We start from the raw sequence: 21,188 nt of genomic DNA, 5'->3' as shown, positions 1-21,188 counted from the left end.
CGCGCTTTCTTTTCTTTTCGTATTCAGTTGCTTCGCAGCAATAAATGTTGATGCTTTTCTCAACACGCAGGGTCAGTCAAAATGCCTGCCGAACACAGTTCTGGAAAATTGCACTGATATGAATACGAAAAGATCCGGGATGACGAAAGCTGAAATGACGTCATATTGAAAATCGTTGTCACGCCTATCTCCCAGAAATAAGCGTCGTACAGAACCACAGAATACATATTGAACTGTTCTCCATGTATTCTGTGTACAGAACCAGCGCCATTCCATGAGAAAAGAATTTGCTGTCAATGAAGTTCATTGTGTAGCATCGAGACACAGGCAGATAGACATTGTCGGAAAGGTACAAAGTAACGTAGGGGAAGGTTGCCTAATATGGACCACGTTTTGTTTCATGCTGATAACTAGTTTGCGAATACACCAGTAAACAGTTTCGGCGCCCATGGAACGAAGAAGGGAAGAGGAAGACGTACAAACATACTCGCAAAAAACGATCTGCGCACGCGTTCAAATCAACGAGAGAAAAAAAAAGGAAAATCGCGTGTTTGTGTGCCGATGTAATCCTTAGAACCTTTACACTCTTTCTTCGAACACTCAAAAGCAACTTCAGGGCTGGAAGACTACAAAATTGCACTTTCTACCGACTGAATCTATGCTTTCTCAAATCAACAGGAACAGGAAGAAGAAGAAAAAACTCTCGAGAAAACGATCTGCGGATGCGCATTTTCTCAAAAACAGGAAAACGGAAGAGGAAGAAGAAGCAAAAGTGCTCTTAGAAAAAGATGTGCGCATGTGCGAATCTAAACTGGCCGCGGAACTGTTAATCGGTGTAGCCTATATGTTTCAGTTTGTGCTTGATAGTTGATCTCTACTGTATGAAATCGTTGGGCCTATTTAGAGCGAATTAGCTTTAGTTAACCCTCTTGGCACGATGGGCCACGATCACAGGCGGAAGGTATCGTCTGTGATAGTAGTCGTCCAGTAGACGATACCTTCCGCCTGTGCCACGATCGTGGCTTTCCCGCTGGAGCACGATATCGCGTCATACGTCATTTTTATGCTCTGTACAACAGTACATTCATGTATCACTGCAAATCAGACTGAAGCTTTCTTCTTTCCAGTGATAATGATATAGTTTTCTGTGTCTAAGGTTATCATGAGACCACTTGCAATTATAACACAAACAGCAGGCTCATTTTACGCCAATATTTGGTGAACGCTTTTAAATTTATGCAGTGCCAAGAGGGTTAACATTCAGCAAAAATTAAATACAGAGAAATTCACAGCTGGTCCATATTAGAAGCCAATCACACAACACACAATCACACAAAACACACACACACACACACACACACACACACACACACACACACACACACACACACACACACACACATACACACACACACACACACACACTGACACACACACCACATCAGTATTCACAAGTTATGAACAAGTGATAAACTCAAGCAAAGAGCTCGTTCAAACAAGCATCACATTTTGTTAAAACTTGAAACCAGATATGTCATTGTAAACAACAACAACGACGACGATAATAACGACAACAACAACAACGTCCAGGGTCTTCGTCTTGCCGCAACCGACTACCGTACTTCAAGTACAGACGGCAGTCAGACTGTAATTTCCTTTTCGATCAAGGATCGGATTATACACCGCAGTCGAGCGTGCAGAGCGACACCTATGATTTGGTAGCAGACGACAAGTATCGCTTACAGACAGACTTCACAGCAGACGACACTGAGTGGGGATTTGTTGGATTATACCATTGTTAGGTCGTTGCGAAGCAGTCAGAGATATTTGTCCATACAACAGGAACAACATGAGCAAACCGCGCGGTAAGGTAGGTTTTATTTATTTGTTTATTTAAAGATTTATGTTTATATGGTTGCCAGCTTGTTTTGTTGATTAATGATGCAATCATTTGTTTGTTTAGTGAAATATTTGAAGAATTATTTATTGATTTAAGTATTTTTGTATTCATGTTTACATAGTGCGCGCGGTTATTACGACATTTGCTCAAGTGTTTACATTCGCCTGAAGATTTGTTTTTAATCTTTTATCTCTTCAAAAATGACGTGAATCTTGCTACTTATCTGCTATCCACACTCTGTTCTTTCAGTCTTGTAAGCTTTTTTGGGCTTGTGTATGATAAATTGATTTAGACTTCTTCTTTTTATATTTAGTCAAGTTTTGACTAAATATTTTAACATCGAGGGGGAATCGAAACGAGGGTCGTGGTGTATACATGTGCGTGTGTGTGTGTGTGCGTGTGTGTGTGTGTAGAGCGATTCAGACTAAACTACTGGACTGATCTTTATGAAATTTGACATGAGAGTTCCTGGGTATGAAATCCCCGAACATTTTTTTCATTTTTTTGATAAATGTCTTTGATGACGTCATATCCGGCTTTTCGTGAAAGTTGAGGCGGCACTGTCACGCCCTCATTTTTCAACCAAATTGGTTGAAATTTTGGTCAAGTAATCTTCGACGAAGCCCGGACTTCGGTATTGCATTTCAGCTTGGTGGCTTAAAAATTAATTGATGACTTTGGTCATTAAAAATCTGAAAATTGTAAAAAAAAATAAATATTTATAAAACGATCCAAATTTACGTTTATCTTATTCTCCATCATTTGCTGATTCCAAAACCATATAAATATGTTATATTCGGATTAAAAAAAAGCTCTGAAAATTAAATATATAAAAATTATTATCAAAATTTTTTTTCGAAATCAATTTCAAAACACTTTCATCTTATTTCTTGTCGGTTCCTGATTCCAAAAACATATAGATATGATATGTTTGGATTAAAAACACGCTCAGAAAGTTAAAACAAAGAGAGGTACAAAAAAGCGTGCTATCCTTCTTAGCGCAACTACTACCCCGCTCTTCTTGTCAATTTCACTGCCTTTGCCATGAGCGGTGGATTGACGATGCTACGCTGAAAAATGGCATTGCGTTCAGTTTCATTCTGTGAGTTCGACAGCTACTTGACTAAATATTGTATTTTCGCCTTACGCGACTTGTTTCTTTTCTTCTTCTTATTTTTCGGGTTGATTGTTTTTTTGTTTATTGTTGTTGTTTTGGGTTTTTTGGTTGATTGTGTGTTCTCTGAGTTATTTGCTTCTTTTCCTCCGTGATTTTTTCTCTCTTATTTTTTAAAGCATTTGCGTCTCTGTTGTTTTTTGTTCATCAAATAATTCATTCTGCCTCGTCTAAGCTGTGGTACTTTTTCAGTTTCTGTACGAACATAACGCGCACCTTCAATGCCAATTTCATTAATTTAATATCGTAGTTTTGGTAGGTCTGTTAAATGTCTTGTTTAAACTGTATTCCGAACCAGGTCATACGATCAACTTATCTTTGAAACTCTCTCTCTCTCTCTCTCTCTCTCTCTCTCTCTCTCTCTCTCCTCCCCCCTCTCTCTCTCGTCGTCTCAAAGAATATAGACAAGTTTAGAACACTAGACAACCAGCGAGCACATGTACAACTCAAGCTTAATCGCAGACTAGACGGGTTACATCATGAAACTCTCATAAAAAATCAACTGCCTTTCTTTCCTCGTGGTTTTCATTGACAAGCACCATGGCTACGCTCATAAATTTATGTAGACACTTTCTATTCACTCGGATCCCACTGACAATGGGGGAAATAACCTCGAAAAACATTGCTGACCAATAAATCAATCGTTTGAAGGCTGAATCAAAATGTGGCAGCAGAAAAAAAATAGATTTTGTTTTCTTTCCGCTTTCTTGACTATGATGAGACAGTGACATTACTGATAGGATCCGTGTTCCAAAACTGTGTCGTTTGAATGAGTTTAAAGTGGTGAAAAGGAGTTTATTGATTTTTATTTCAAGTTCTGTATCAATAGCTAGTGTCTACATGTACATGGTTAGGAATTGACTTTCCGACAAGCCTCGATGAAGGCTGACACTGCTGTGCAACTCGAACGATAACAAACACTGTTTGCTTGCGAGTCTGACGAGTCTGTGTAGGCTACGTCCCTTCTGTATGTCTGTCAGCATGTCTGTCTGTCTGTCTGTCTGTCTGTCTCCTTGCCTGTCTGCCTGTCTCAGTGTTTGTTAATGTGTTTGTTGGATGTCCGTCATTCATACTCTGTCTTTCTGTCCTAATTTGTCTCTCAGAAATGGTGTTTTGGTTCGGAATTAGGGCAACACCACGGCTGTGGTTGGTCACTTGGTGGCAGGAACAGCTCGGCAACAGTATTAGTGATGAACTTTTCATTTTCTTCCAAGTTTAGTTTGATTTTTGTTTCAAAGAAGGGCCAAAGCAGTTCAACAAAAACAAAATAGTCTGTTTACTGTAACATAGACCCATTTTTTTAATTTGTTTTGTTCTTCAATGATACCGAAAACGGACCTATTTTTTGAAATAGTGTTATTTCATTCACATTGCAGATTTTATAAGTTTTTAAAGACCCAGCTCATTTTTTTACAAACTTTTAAAAACATAAAAAGGATGGTTCGCTTTTTTACATGTTTTTAAAGACCGTGGGAACCCTGGGCACAACCAACATTATACATTAAAAAAATAACTATGTTTTACGGTGTAATTTGTTCATGTGAGCTCTTTTTCTTGACCCAATTGAGTCGCCCTATGCAGCGATCAACAAAGGATAAAGGTATGCGATTGCCTAATTTGATTTTTACTGTGAGCTTGGATCATACATATGCCTCTGGACACAACAGTAGAGCTGCGCCGAAGAGAGACCCCTGCGTGTGAACATGCTCGGCTTGCGTGGCCGATCGGTAAATAGTGGGTCATTTGACAAAATCGTCACATAATAACCACAAAAGCTACAAAGATAAAACTGGCACATTCGGTAAAGAAGAAGAACAACACATTTTTTTGAAACATGTTTTATACATTTCAAGCTGAAATAAAAGACAAAATCACAGTTTGAAGTGAGGCCAACTGGCGCCAAGCCTAAGTCATGCAAAGAGGGATTTTGATGTTGTGAGCACACAAAAATGACTTTTTTCCATTTGTTTTTATTGAAGTAGCACTTTGTTTAGAATTAGAGATCTTGAAGTCCTGATCATTTCCATATAAAAATTATTGCTGTAGTTTAATTAGAAAGGAAGTTATGAATTTTTAAAGAATTATTGATGTCCGCTGGCTAAAATTGGTGTCAAATTAGTGATTATGGCTATTTGAATGACCTGGTATGAGGTCATTTCTCAAAAATGACCACTCAAAAATTTCTATGCCAACCTATATCATACCAGATCCAGGAAAATAACTGTTTCATACACCTCTCTTAATATATGTGTCATTTATGAACAGCCAAACTTCCCATATTATGCAACCGTGCAACCGGGATGCAAACGACGTTAAATTAATTATTTTAAAAATTCGTAACTTGAGCTCTACTCGACCGATTTTGATCATGTTTGCACCATTGAATTCAAAATGATAAGAGCTATGCACACAAGTGAAGATAACGGTTACATCTCAAGAAGTTAAAATCACTTTTTTTTACCTAGTCTCTGTCTTCCTTTTTTTATCTCGCACGAGCGAGCACACACACACACACACACACACACACACACACACACACACACACACACACACACACACACACAAGCACACACACACACACACACACACACACACACACAAACACAAGCACAGAAACACACACACACACACACAATCAAAGAAACAAACACACACACACACACACACACACACACACACACACACACACACACACACTGACATACACACACACACACACAAGCACCGAAAAAAAACCACAGAAACACACACACACACACACACACACACACACACACACATCCCTCTCTAAATTTCTTAGATTCTAAGAGGTCTCAAAACAGAGGTACTACTCTACACCCTTCTTTCGCATGATTCTGATACATGGTAGAAAGAAAAGAAACGTGAGCATGGCCTCTCATTCGTATCACAATGTACACCTTTGTCACCCAAACACAAACCCCTTGTACACGTATATTATCGCTTCTACTATAGTATCCAATATTACAAGCAACACACTAAAGCCTTATAACCTTAGTGCTGTCCAATTCACGTTTCCTTCAAAGGAGCGATTAATCATATTCAGTACAATCAAGGCTAACCCAGCACCCAACTGCATGCCTTCTCGTAAGCTTACTTGTACCCCATACAAAACGAATAAGTCGCTGTATATAGTGTCACACCAACTCTATTACGCATGATTTGACAAGCAGGGACAATACATGGCGAGTCTGAGTGTTGAAAATCCCGATGATCTGCGCAAGGCTGATACTGTGATAGGCAGAGCATGTTTATGATCAGGGAGATCCACCAGGTATAGGGGAATTGCTGAACCTGTCTGGAATGTAGATATTGAGTGGCTCCATGACTAAAATACCTGTCAAAGAAAAACAACCACTCGTGCACCCTTTGGACGTTTATTTGTAACATTTATTCTTGTCAGTTGTTGCTGCTACCACTGTTGATTGTTTCTTTCTGTTTTTCGTTCTTTCATCATCTCTTTCTTTCTTTCTTCCTTCCTTCCTCCTTCCTTCCTTCCTTCCTTCCTTTCTTTTTTTTCTTTCTTCCTTCCTTTCTTTCTTTCTTTGTCTGTGTCACGTGGAGTTGGGTTTTTTTAATTTGTAAACTTCATCAGCACACTATAATAAGAAAGTTTGTTTGCTTGCCTTCTTTCTTCCTTGCTCTTTCTTTCAGTCTTCGGGCCTTCTTTTCGACTGTCTGTCTGTCTTTCTACTCTTTTCTGTTTTTCTCGAACCGCTCCACTGAATAATTGCTATTCCAGGAATAAAATGCCATTGTGTTCTTTCACCACTCAGTGGATCCGAGTAAACTTACTCGAAGTCTCCAACACACTAAAACAAATTGACATTAAAACAACTGATACAGACGAGCGGAAAGTCGATAACTCATCGCTTTTAATCTTTTCTGGTATTTTTTGTTGTTGTTTGCAGTTATATAATAACGCGGTTATGTGGACAAAAACTACCTTCTAGTAATTCTTCTTCTTCTTCTTTCCAATGATGCCCACGATCATGATAATGATCATTATGGCATGAAAAGGGTGGTGCTTTCGTATCATGACATGCAAACTTGTGATTCAGTGACGAACACATGTCATAATTCTGTTTCAGTCAAACACGAAGGGGAAGGATCGTCATGCCAAAGACAAACGGGTGAGTAGCCTCCCTTGGTTTTGCTTTCTTGCGCGCGAGAGCAGAGAAAGTGGGTTCGCCATGGTAACCTTGTTCAGCATCCAGAGATAGTGTTGCAACACTGCCAGCAGATCTCTGCCTTCTTGTACAAAGCCTTGTGCAAATGATTTCAAGATGAGCAAGCTACGCAAGAAAAGCTCTAGAGTGCCTGAGACACCCGCTCTCTCTCCAAATACATTGGGAGGGTCTGTGATTATTTCTGGAAGGCAGAAGAAAGTTACTTTGCCTGTGAATCAGGTAAGACATTTTGACGATTTGATGCAAGCTAGACCGCGGAGAAAAAAACACAGTCACAGTAACTCGAAAATAAATCGTTGTGTGCATTTTCTATTAACTGCCTGTAAACTGGGTATGAAAATATATATCTTGTAGTTTTGTTTTGCAAGCTAGTGTGCATCACTGTCACAATGTTCTTGACTTGTTTAAGACGAAGAAGAAGGAAGAAAGAGGGTTGAGGGGGGAACATGTAGGCCTCTGTTGACAAAAATGGCAACATCAGAGCAGGTGAAGACAACACTTAGGAAAGCCAAAGATTTGGGGCGGTCTGAGGAGTACAAAAAGGTGACAGTCAAGCAGGATATGACCCCTTTTAGAACGAGAACAGATGAGACAGCTCGTGAAGACGAAGAACCAAAGAAGGGAAGAAACAAAACAGAAAGAGTCAGGAGAGGTGTGGGTGGTAAGGAACGGGAGGGTAGTGGACATCGCAAGGAAGTTCACAGTAAGGGAGGAAGGGAGGGAGAGAGAGTAGGAGAAAGAGGTGGACATGTGGGTGGTAGGGCCAAACCACAAGATGTAAATAAAGACTTTTTACATTGTTTTTACACTAACTCTGACTGGCTTTTGAACAAGCGATCAGAACTTTTACATGTGATTGAGATGGAGAAGCCCGATGTTATCTGTGTTAAGTTCTGTGATAGAGATGGAGAAGCCCGATGTTATCTGTGTTACAGAAGTTTTACATGTGATAGAGATGGAGAAGCCCGATGTTATCTGTGTTACAGAAGTTTTACATGTGATAGAGATGGAGAAGCCCGATGTTATCTGTGTTACAGAACTTTTACATGTGATAGAGATGGAGAAGCCCGATGTTATCTGTGTTACAGAAGTTTTACATGTGATTGAGATGGAGAAGCCCGATGTTATCTGTGTTACAGAAGTTTTACATGTGATTGAGATGGAGAAGCCCGATGTTATCTGTGTTACAGAACTTTTACATGTGATTGAGATGGAGAAGCCCGATGTTATCTGTGTTACAGAAGTTTTACCAAAGAATCTTAAGAATCCTTTATCTTTAAGTGAATTAAACATTGACAAGTATAACTGTTTTACTAACCCTGCTGTACAAACTGGTTCCGGTATGAGAGGTGTGGTTGTGTATGTAAAAAATGTTCTTAATGCCCAACAAGTGTTTTTTAAGACGACGCATGTTCTAGAATCAGTCTGGTGTGAGGTACCACTTAACGATGGGGATAGGCTTCTGATTGGATCAGTGTACAGGTCACCAAATAGCACTCATGAAAACAACTTGGCGTTGAACAATTTGATTTTGGAAGCTACCCAAAATAGATCTCATGTTCTTATTACCGGGGATTTCAACTACCCAGAGTTAAACTGGGAGGAGGGCACCTCACCCTCAAATCTAGAACATAAACTGATAAAGCAACAGTATTCATGGATACAGTCAGAGACGCTTTTCTCCACCAGCATGTGGTCAAATTACCGACTCATCATAGAGCAGAGCAGAGTCCTACCCTGATTGACTTGATTTTGACAAATGAGGAGGGCATGGTTAGAAGACTGCAGCAGCAGGCACCATTGGGCAAGAGCCACCATCAGTGTCTTTTGTTCGAGTATGTGTGCTATGCAGGAAAATCATCCAGTGGCAAAACCGGACGTTACGTGTACAATAAAGGTGACTATGAGGGTATGAGGGAAAAATTTGGGGCCATCAGTGTGAACGACAGACTGAAAGGGATGGGGGTTCAGGAGGCGTGGGATTTGTTGACAAATGAACTGGATAACATGGTGAAGGAATTAGTGCCTTACGTTAAAAGTGACGGTACTGGTAATAAGAAAAAACCTCTATGGCTATTTATGAGAAAGCTTTGATTAAGGTTAAGAAAAAAAGTGCAGCTTATCAAAGATACATGAATACCAGAGATGGACAAGACTATCAATTATACGCTCGAGCTCGAAACCAGGCCAAGTCGGCATGTAAAAGAGCCTTAAAGGACCATGAGAAAGAAATAGCCAAATCTGCAAAGAAAAACCCAAAAGCATTCTATGCATATGCAAGGAGTAAAATGAAAACAAAGGACACTATTCCTGATCTAAAGGACTCTGGCGGGACTCAGTATGATATACCTCCGACCGAGGCAAAGCGGATGTGTTAAACAAGTTTTTTTAGCAGCTTTTTTACACGTGAAGACTTGTCATCCATACCGGAATGCACTGAACGAAATTTAAACTCAACCTTAAGCACTACTGTGCTGTGCATGTGTGTGTGTGTGCGCACACTTTGTACTTGTGTGTGTGCAAAATCTAGGACAATGGTCTCTAAATGTATGATTCCAGGAGGAGGCTGTGAGCAATGTGGGAGCCTTTGCATTCCAAGTCCTGCCTCAAGATGTCAGCAAACAGCTCTTGGAAATGGATGTGGATGACATGCAGAGGTACAATTTTTTTTTCTTACAAACAGGATCCAGTGAATAACATCCAAAACTGAGATATTAACTCCTAAATGACAAAACCTAAACAAATGCTGTTCCCAGTCTCAGAGGACAACATATCACTTTGACTTGGTTTGAAAATATAAATAGCTAGGTCCATATGTCCTGGCTTTTCCCTCTTGATATCAATGTTGGTGGCCAGAAGTCCTCTCAAAACTTAAAACTATAGAAGTTCAGTCGTCCGGCCAGGGGTCAGACCAATGCCCCAGATCAAAATAAAATGTCGTTGACCGAAGACCAAGACCTGGGAACAACACAGATAAACTAAAAGGAATAGGACAAATTAAGTGAAAACATGGGCACACTCTTGTGAACTAGAGGCAAAAGATGCTGTCCTCACAGACAGAAGATTTGTGTTATTAATGATTGCATCAGTCTCTTAATTTCGTGTTTGCTGTCTGAAGACAGTACATCTCATTATTTTAATTTTTAAATGATCACCTAGTGTGGTGTACAGAATTTAGAAAGGTGATAGAATGGAAGTAGCGAGAGCGACAATTTTTGGCTCACGTAAGTGTAGCCTATGCGATCATAACTTTGTCTGTCTGTGCGTATGTGCGTGCGTGCGTGCGTGTGTATGTCTGTGGTAGAAACTCTAACATTTGAAGACGTCACATTACATTGACGTCACATTATGACGTAAGAGGGTTAGACGTCACGCGAAGGAAGTACTGAAAGTCTCGGTCATTATTATTTTGAGCGGGCCGAGACTAGTTGGCAGTCGTGTCCCTGTAAGTAGGCTACATGCAGACAGACAGATCTAGTGTCTCGCTTTCTTGCACAGTTTCACCTATGCTCTTTCTGTGTGTGTGTGTGTGTGTGTGTGTGTGTGTGTGTGTGTGTATGTGTGACGGAGTGATTGAGTTTGTGTTACTGTTTGTCGATTTCTTACGTGAGCCTTGATGGCTTCGCCTCTTGTTATTCTTTATTTAATGACAAAGCAGATTTCAACGTTGCTGAGGCTAGGCATACTACTTTCACTGTGAGTGGGTGTTTGTTTTTACCTAGCTTCAGACTTTTCTTGTTGCTGGCTAAGGGGCGGAATATATCTGACAAAGTACTCATCAATTCATGTTTTCAGGACCCTGTGTGAGTTCCTCAAGTTTACCTCATCACAGACAGACTTGCGAGAAGCAGCCATCCTGGATTACTACACAAGCGCTGTATGGTGGGCAAAAGAACAAGGCTTCACAGATCAACAGTTGTCAGGATTCTTCACAGCAATACACATATTACTGGAAAATATTAAAGGTAAGTAATTAAATCCTTCGGACTGTTTCTGGCTTCATGTGTTCATTTGTGAAACTGTACGTCAGTTTCCTTTCATGCTGCATCTCTTTTAAAACTTCCTTTATGGTTATTTCCATCGTTTACTGTACTGGGTTTTTGCAGGACCATCATCTGTGTTTTTTTCATCGTATTCTTTGTTATACTTTTTTTTCTGTCCCCAGCCATTCCTTGTGTCTATACTGGAGCCACTTTGAGTTCCAATTGTTTGTACCTGTCACATTCCTTTGGTTGCCTTGATCAGATGACTTGTCAGAAAGGCACGAAGATCACAATCTTGATTACTTCACTTTGATGTTTCCATTGTTATACCGTGGAACCCCCTCTTTTAATACCTTCAAAAATTTAAGAAAAAAAGGTCTTAAAAAGGACTGGGAGTCTTAAAAAGGAGGGAGTCTTAAAATGGAGGGAGTCTTAAAAAGGAGGGAGTCTTAAAATGGAGGGAGTCTTAAAATGGAGGGTCTTAAAAAGGAGGGTCTTAAAAAAGGAGGGAGTCTTAAAATGGAGGGAGTCTTAAAATGGAGGGAGTCTTAAAATGGAGGGAGTCTTAAAATGGAGGGAGTCTTAAAAAGGAGGGAGTCTTAAAATGGATGTACATTTACAGAGGTTGTGAATAGAAAGTCTGTGAAAACAGGGTTTTAAAAAGGAGGGAGTCATAAACTGGAGGCTCTTACTCGTAGGAGGCAGGTTCCACTGTACTGTATTACAAAGGTAGCACTCAAACATACTGGCTGCAATAGGATAGAATCAATGGCAGTGAACATTTCTTTCGTCATTTATGCCTTCTGTTCCCTTTTTCGACTTGGGGTAGAATTTTCAAGACTACAGGAATTAGGCTCGCACAAGTAGACGACAGTGTTTTTACGTCAATGCATCATGACGTCCTTCCTTCTCTGGTGCCTTTCTCTCGCACGTGTGGCGTGTGTTTGCATGTTTATGTGCCCAAGGGTGTATGCGTGTGTTTGTGTGTGTGTCTGTGTGGGTGCATGTGCGGCGTGCGCATGCGTGTGTGTGTGTATGTGTGTAAGAGATAGAAAGAGAGAGAGAGACAACAAGAGTGAGTGTAGCTTATATTTGAGTGTGTGTGTTTGCCGTCTGTCTTATGTGCGTGCATGAATGTTGTGTGTGTGAGTGTGTGTGTGTGTATAAGAGAAAGAGGGTGTGAGTGTCTGTCTGACTGTGCTTTTTGTGCATTGATGATGCGAATGTGAGTGAATGTGTGTGTGTGTTTTGCATTGTGTTAGTGTGTGTGTGTGTTTGCGTAGGTGTGCGGATGTGTGTGTGTCTATGTGCATGTACGTATGCGCATGTGTGTATGTGAGTGTGTGTGTGTGTGTGTATGAGAGTTTTTGTGTGTATGTTTGTGTGTGTGTGTGTGTGTGTGTGTATAAGAGAGAAAGAGAGATTTGTCCTTCGCTGGGGGTATGCAGTGCCTTAATGGCGTTGCACTTCTACTTAATTTTTCAGATTATTTGTTCCCAACACCTGTAAATTTACCCCTATTTTAAGACTCCCTCCTGTTTAAGACCTGACTTTTTCAGATTGTTCAGGTCTTAAAAGAGGGGTCTCACTGTACCTCAACCATGATAGTAAGCAGGCATATCAAAAAGAGGGGTCTCACTGTACCTCAACCATGATAGTAAGCAGGCATATCAAAAAGAGGGGTTTCACTGTCCTCAACCATGATAGTAAGCAGGCATATCAAAAAGAGGGGTGTCACTGAACCTCAACCATGATAGTAAGCAGGCATATCAAAAAGAGGTGTTTCACTGAACCTCAACCATGATAGTAAGCAGGCATATCAAAAAGAGGTGTTTCACTGAACCTCAACCATGATAGTAAGCAGGCATATCAAAAAGAGGTGTTTCACTGTACCTCAACCATGATAGTAAGCAGGCATATCAAAAAGAGGGGTCTCACTGTACCTCAACCATGATAGTAAGCAGGCATATCAAAAAGAGGGGTTTCACTGTACCTCAACCATGATAGTAAGCAGGCATATCAAAAAGAGGGGTTTCACTGTCCTCAACCATGATAGTAAGCAGGCATATCAAAAAGAGGTGTTTCACTGTACCTCAACCATGATAGTAAGCAGGCATATCAAAAAGAACATTCTCTGTTGATTTTCTAGAGAAACAGATGAAGCTTGTGGACAACCTAACAGAATTCAAGAAAATGCTAATTGGTATTGCGGCAGAGGTGTCTCCTGGGGTGCCCAGCGGAGGCATGGAGTTTTTTGACCCAACACAAGCCCAGGCTATTTCAGAATATATCTTCAGAAGGTGAGCTTTACTCAGCATTATGTTTTGCTTATGTTTTGTTTTTGTGATTAGGTCTGTGAATTCATATTATATATTTCCTTGTGGCGGTGGTTGTTGTTGTTGGGGTGGTGTTGTTGTTGTAAGAGGAGACGGAGGAATTAGACCATGTGTGCAGGATGTTTGTGTCTGTGTGTGTTGTTTTGTGGTACGTGTGTATACGTGTGTCTCAGACTGTCTGTTTTTACATTTAGTCAAGTTTTGACTAAATGTTTTAACATAGAGGGGGAATCGAGACGAGGGTCGTGGTGTGTGTGTGTGTGTGTGTGTGTGTGTGTGTGTGTGTGTGGAGCGATTCAGAGAAAACTGCTGGACCGATCTTTATGAAACTTTACATGAGAGTTCCTGGGAATGATATCCACAGATGGTTTTTTTCATTTTTTCGATAAATGTCTTTGATGACGTCATATCCGGCTTTTTGTAAAAGTTGAGGCGGCACTGTCACACCCTCATTTTTCAATGAAATTGATTGAAACTTTGGCCAAGTAATCTTCGAAGAAGTCTGGACTTTGGTATTGCATTTCAGCATGAATGCTTAGAAATCAATTAATGAGTTATATGTTTTGAAATTGAAAAAGGTGGTTTAAAAATGATCGATATTAGGCAAATGCAAATTTCTTTTTTATTACAATGGGTTTCACAACTGACTACATCAAATGAAAATGATAATTGGAGTTTCACTCCAAAGATGATGTACTATTTGCGTTTTGGAAAGCATTTTGAATGTTTCTTATCGAATGTAAACAGTGCAAGATTTAAAGGGTTAGACCTAATGAAATCACACTTTTGGAAAGCAGTATTAAAATATTGGCTGGATAATAACGACTACGATTGTGGGACAGTCGAGCCGACTTTATTATGGAATAATGCATGCATATAAACGTATAGTGGCAAAGTTTTATATTTTGAAAGTTGGATACAACGAGGTGTATTGGTATTAACTGACATTGTACGTTACCCCCCGCGGGTTAGGGGGAAGAATTTACCCGATGCTCCCCAGCATGTCGTAAGAGGCGACGAACGGATTCTGTTTCTCCTTTTACCCTTGTTAAGTGTTTCTTGTATAGAATATAGTCAATTTTTGTAAAGATTTTAGTCAAACAGTATGTAAGAAATGTTAAGTCCTTTGTACTGGAAACTTGCATTCTCCCAGTAAGGTAATATATTGTACTACGTTGCAAGCCCCTGGAGCAAATTTTTGATTAGTGCTTTAGTGAACAAGAAACAATTGACAAGTGGCTCTATCCCATCTCCCCCCTTTCCCCTTCGCGATATAACCTTCGTGGTTGAAAACGACGTTAAACACCAAATAAAGAAAGAAAGAAATTCTTGAATATAATGTTGTAAAAGCTGCTCTGTCATTATTTATGAGGAAAAATGTTGTAAATATGACTGATGATGTTTGTATTACCTTACCACTGTTTAACGGCAAAAATGTTGTAAATATGACTGATGATGTTTGTATTACCTTACCACTGTTTAACGGCAAAAATGTTGTAAATATGACTGATGATGTTTGTATTACCTTACCACTGTTTAACGGCAAAAATGTTGTAACTATGACTGATGATGTTTGTATTACCTTACCACTGTTTAACGGCAAAAATGTTGTAAATATGACTGATGATGTTTGCATTACCTTACCACTGTTTAACGGCAAAAATGTTGTAAATATGACTGATGATGTTTGTATTACCTTACCACTGTTTAACGGCAAAAATGTTGTAAATATGACTGATGATGTTTGTATTACCTTACCACTGTTTAACGGCAAAAATGTTGTAAATATGACTGATGATGTTTGTATTACCTTACCACTGTTTAACGGCAAAAATGTTGTAAATATGACTGATGATGTTTGTATTACCTTACCACTGTTTAACGGCAAAAATGTGTGAAGTACCAGAGAATACAGGAAAGAGATTATTAATATGAAAACAGATGTACCATGTTCCGGAGGATTTTGGAAGAGAAAGGTTAATGTAGAAATTGATGAACGATCTTGGATAGTTGCCTATCAGTCAACACAAGAGACTAGATTAAGAGTTTTACACTGGAAAATTATGCACATTTATCCGACCAAAATTCTCCTGTGTAAAATGAAAGTAACGGAAACTAATAAATGTAATTATTGTTTTGATGTAACTGATTTCATTGAACACTTCTTTTTTGAATGCCCGGTTGTATACAAATTCTGGAAGTCTATTGAAGAATTTATTTTTCGTACTTTAGAAATTAAGATTGTTTTGAAAGTTAGTGATGTTTTATTTGGTATGCATTTTGTAATGGTGAAAAAGGCAACTATGTGTAAATTGAACCACATTATTTTAATCGGAAAGATGTGCGTTAGTATATATAAAAAAACAAATTCGTTTTTACCGTTGGAAAGTATTTTTAATAGGCAGTTACAGATAAGAAGCATTTATGTGTGAGTGTTCGAAAAACAAAACGTTAAAAAAGTTAGCTTGCTGTACTCGATAAGTTGTATTTAATTCATTGTATGAGATATTGTTAATTGTAGTTATTTATTTGAATAAAATTGTTTGAAAAAAAAAATCAATAATAATTTTTTTTTAATGAGTTTGGTCATTAAAAATCTGGAAATTGTAATTAAAATGTTTTTTTTATTGAACGATCCAAAAACAATTTCATTTGATTTTTCATCATGTTCTGATTCCAAAAACATATGTATGTTATATTCGGATTAAACACAAGCTCTGAAAATTAAAAATAAGAACATTTTCATTAAAATTAAATTTTCAAAATCGATTTAAAAACAATTCATCTGATTCCTTGTTGATTCCTGATTCCAAAAACATATAGATATGATATACTTGAATTAAAAACAAGCTCAGAAAGTTAAAAAGAACAGAGATACAGAAAAGCGTGCTATCCTGCTCAGTGTAACCACTACCGCACTATTCTGGCTAGTCAATTTCACTGCCTTTGCCACGAGCGGTGGACTGACAAATTGCTACAAGTATACGGTCTCGTGAAAAAAATGCAGGACTTTCTTTCTTTATTTGGTGTTTAACGTCGTTTTCAACCACGAAGGTTATATCGCGAAAATGCAGGACTATAAACGTTCAGTGTCATTCTGTGAGTACGACAGCTTGACTAAATGTTGTATTTTCGTCTTACGCAACTTGTTTTATGTATAGTGACCCATTTTATCAAATTGTTATGCACTTGGTTCTGTCCATACCAATGTGCTGTATATATGCTATCTAAATTAATAAATCAGTCATTACCCAATGAAAGTCGTCAGTTATGGAAGAATTTAATGAACACTTTTCGTTGTATTCCTGTGTGCAGCCTGTTTCAGCACTACAGACTCTATGAGTTCTTGTTCGAACAGTCGCAGGATGAGGAAATCATTGGAACAGATGTAAGTACATGTATGTGTGGTGTGTAAAGCACTGGTACACATCAATTATTTTCGAGAAGTTGTAGTCGTTACCGGCAGTTGTCTCTTCAGCATATATCCTACTAAGGAAACTGAAGGACACATATGTACGTCAGCAGCCTTCTGCTTTGCAAACTGTACATGTAAGTAAAATGTTTAAGACCTTTTCCTTGTAGCTTGACATTGAAGTAGGTTGTAAGCCTGAGAGCAACATTTAAGCAAAGGCAATTACTAAGCCTTCTTGGATACATAGCAATTTCATTGTTTTTATAAGGAAAGTAATATCTTGAGTCTTGAAAATTTAAAGTGTTCATTGTTTTTTTTGCAGCTTGTTGTTGATGTGGCCAAGGCAGCTTCCCTTCCCTTCCCGCCACCCCTGGACGAAGGCATTGAGGAGGACAAGTTAGAAGCCTTCGTCAAAACACCACCTCCCAGTCCAACACAAGAGGTAGATTGTTGTTATTTTACATTTTGTATTGTGGAGTGGAACCCCATTCCCCACCCATCACTCGCCTCTCACACACACAATCTCCACCCTTAATACCCTCCCAACCACCCCCCCCCCCCCCCCAACCAACCACCCCCCCCCCCCCCCCCCCCCCCTGATTTGAGACTAATTCTCCCCTGTTAAGACGCTTCTTTCTCAGGTTTTGATGTTGGTCGCTCTGTCAGAAATGCAGGTTGCTGATTACACACACGTGATCCCCTGCATGGGTAGCGTGATTCCTGTTGCTGATTACACACACGTGATCACCTGCATGGGTAGCGTGATTCCTGTTGCTGATTACACACACGTGATCACCTGCATGGGTAGCGTGATTCCTGTTGCTGATTACACACACGTGATCACCTGCATGGGTAGCGTGATTCCTGTTGCTGATTACACACACGTGATCACCTGCATGGGTAGCGTGATTCCTGTTGCTGATCACACACACGTGATCACACCTGCATGGGTAGCGTGATTCCTGTTGCTGATTACACACACGTGATCACCTGCATGGGTAGCGTGATTCCTGTTGCTGATTACACACACGTGATCACCTGCATGGGTAGCGTGATTCCTGTTGCTGATTACACACACGTGATCACCTGCATGGGTAGCGTGATTCCTGTTGCTGATTACACACACGTGATTACCTGCATGGGTAGCGTGATTCCTGTTGCTGATTACACACGCGTGATCACCTGCATGGGTAGCGTCATTCCTGTTGCTGATTACACACACGTGATCACCTGCATGGGTAGCGTGATTCCTGTTGCTGATTACACACACGTGATCCCCTGCATGGGTAGCGTGATTCCTGTTGCTGATTACACACACGTGATCACCTGCATGGGTAGCGTGATTCCTGTTGCTGATTACACACACGTGATCACCTGCATGGGTAGCGTGATTCCTGTTGCTGATTACACACACGTGATCACCTGCATGGGTAGCGTGATTCCTGTTGCTGCTAGCTGTCCACTTGGAGGAAGCAATGGACATTGATTTCTCCGCAATGCAATATATGATGCAGTGATAAAAAATATATCTTTCTTCTCCATAAATTTTGACTAATTATCTGTGCAGTCTGGCCAGGAGTCCACAGAAGAGGGGTCAGGAGAGAAAGCCGCTACGCATTCGTCAGAGATTGACCTAGAGGCCGAGGTCTTCACCAGGCTTACGTCACAGGACGTTAAAGAAGTCGTTGAGAGTGTGGCCGCTGAACTGCTGGGCAGTTTACAGGTGTGCTTTTGCTAAATGTTACTTTGTTTGTTTGTCTGTTGTCGTTTGTTTGTTTTTTGTTCTATCAGGCTGTGCAACAGCCCTTCAGTTTTTATCACAGGAGCTAATGTATCAAAGCGCCAGTCAATTGAAGTAATTCCTACTCCTTTATCCTTTCTGTAGTATTTCTAATATTATTTACTGCAAGGAATATTACAAATGAAAGCTCGCACTGCCGGCTCGCTCCGTTTCAAGCTTTCCACATCGTTTTTTGCACCCCATTCCCGAACATATGAGGCTCAGACAAAAACAAAAATGATTAAGCTTTCACTTCAAGTAACAAACTCGAAACCATCACTCACCAACTTTGTGAAGTTTGTCAAGAACGGGCGCAGTTAACCACTTGCCTGCCTTAGGACGGGTATACCCGTCCTGCGCTTGTGCAGCCGCAGCGCCTTAAGACGGGTTTACCCGTCTTCACCGTTCCGGGATTTTCCAGAAGTGCGATGTCACTGCTGACACAAAAATAGCAGCCAATGGCTTGGTAGGATACCTCATTCTCATGAATAAACATAAATGGTGACGCGGTTTTGCGTCTGAAGGCTATTTTCGGCCTTGGCGACAGGATAGGGGAGAGAAATCTCGACTCGTCAAAATGGGTAACGGTGGAAGTCGACCGGGCCGTAGTAGAGAAAAACAAAGCCGGACAGACGCTACAGGGGGTGCAAATGATTATGGATACTGACAGGGGAAGGGGGAGATCTTCTTTCCGACGATTCGTTGGAAACAGGTAGATGATAGTGATTATAATCCTTTCTTGGAGCGAGCAAAACAGCCACCTGTGTTTGATCCACAGGCACCGAAAGATGCGCCGGACTGATTTTTCAAAAGTTCATATTTAAACATCATTATAAGCCAAACTAATTATTATTTCCATGATTAGACACTAAAAACAGATTCTTGGTTCAATTTCCCTTAAAAATAACGTAGGTTTTACTTACCTACCTACTGCCTGAGTTTGGAACTAGAATTTTTTGTGAATTATTACACCCCGAACTCCAATATTCCCTGGCAGTCAGGACTGCACATACGCAAGTTTTGGTTGGCAGCGAAAGGGTTAACTGTTAAATAGTTTTCTTTTGATGCTGTCACTAAATCAGGAAAATTACTGAAACTGAATGCAAAAAGAAAACAAGCACTGGAAAAAATATGTGTGATCTGGATGTAAAATATGGCAGTTTGAATCAAGCTGTGTTTTGTTCACCCTCTTTCTGCTTTATCTATAACTTCATGTTACATTAAAGAAAACTTTTCAAAAAACAAAACAACATGATTTGATAAAATCCATGCATGGTAATGATTATAACTTGCTAAGCACATTATAGCACCGTCTATTGTTAATAAGCTGATTATTCAGTTTGTTTACTTTCGTATTTGCGTTTAGTCATGCTTATATGGTTCACAATTTTCTTCCTTCCAGAATGAAGTTGCTTTCAAGCTACGAGAAAAGGAGAACGCCATCCTCGCGAAGATCAACAAGATCCACCATGTTGCAGAAAACTGAAATATCTAAAAACTGAACAATCTTGTGCATCATCATTATTTCATGAACTGTGTCCAATTGACATCCATCCGTACATATTTACTCCAAGGCCGTGATGATAATACATGTACCCATCATCAAAAGAGCGTTTTTAGATGTTTCCCATTCACGGTTTATCGCTGATCACCATGGTTTTATTCTTGACTTCTTTTCATAGAACTTAAGAGACCTTGTAAGTATTTGTCTGCGCGTAAAATGTATTATTATTTTGCGTGTTTATATACATGAATGCTTGTGGAATATCCAAACAGAGAAGTTACACACAGCATGTTTTATTTATTTTTTTATAAAAGAACTGCATAAAATTCAATATGACAGAGCCAAAGTCTCGTGACTAAGTTGAACATTGCCATCCTGTTGTGCTAATTGTCTACACTGGAACCCCCCTTTAAGACCCCCTCCCCTTTAAGACCCCCAATGTAAGACCCCCTCCCCTTTAAGACCCCCTAATGTAAGACCCCCTCCCCTTTCTCAGAGTTTCTGTTGATTGCGTTGTGTAAATCTCCAATCCATGTTAAGACTTTCTCCTTTTCAAGACCTGATTGTCTCAGTATTTTTGACGCTGTAAAGGGGGGTTCCACTGTATATGGGCAGTCATGCAAAACCCAGGTGAAATATGTATGCATGCATTCAGCAGAAGAAATCAATGTAGTGATAAAACAACATAACAGAACACTTCTTTTTTCTATACAGTGGAACCCCCCTTGTAAGACCTCCAAAAATCTGAGGAAATCAGATGTTGAAAAGGAGGGAGTGTTAAAATGGGGGTACATTTACACAGGTTATGAACACAAAGTCTGAGAAAACAGGGTCTTCAAAAGGGAGGGTGTTTTAAATTGGAGGTTCTTAAAATGGGGGTTCCACTGTAAT

At 39.8% G+C, this 21,188-nt stretch overlaps 1 protein-coding gene across 3 annotated transcripts; it reads left to right on the top strand.

Moving 5' to 3' along the window:
• The first annotated feature begins 180 nt into the window (after positions 1-180).
• On the top strand, positions 181-20,637 carry LOC138981207 (ciliary-associated calcium-binding coiled-coil protein 1-like). 3 transcript variants are annotated; one of them, XM_070354054.1, is made up of 10 exons: positions 181-349; positions 1,591-1,870; positions 7,184-7,225; positions 9,842-9,939; positions 11,078-11,247; positions 13,415-13,565; positions 16,917-16,989; positions 17,336-17,455; positions 18,581-18,736; positions 20,196-20,637. In XM_070354054.1, the coding sequence occupies exons 2-10, from the start codon at positions 1,850-1,852 to the stop codon at positions 20,277-20,279; spliced, it is 915 nt and encodes a 304-aa protein (XP_070210155.1). In that variant the 5' UTR covers positions 181-349; positions 1,591-1,849; the 3' UTR covers positions 20,280-20,637. The 3 variants fall into 3 exon arrangements, with proteins under 3 accessions (XP_070210155.1, XP_070210154.1, XP_070210153.1); XM_070354053.1 differs by having other exon boundaries at positions 1,530-1,870; XM_070354052.1 differs by lacking the exons at positions 181-349; positions 1,591-1,870; positions 7,184-7,225 and adding an exon at positions 7,273-7,501.
• Positions 20,638-21,188: the final 551 nt, after the last annotated feature.

The sequence above is a fragment of the Littorina saxatilis genome, linkage group LG12, assembly GCF_037325665.1.
Source record: "Littorina saxatilis isolate snail1 linkage group LG12, US_GU_Lsax_2.0, whole genome shotgun sequence".
Lineage (NCBI taxonomy): Eukaryota > Metazoa > Mollusca > Gastropoda > Littorinimorpha > Littorinidae > Littorina > Littorina saxatilis.
This window is presented reverse-complemented; position numbering and strand designations above follow the sequence as displayed.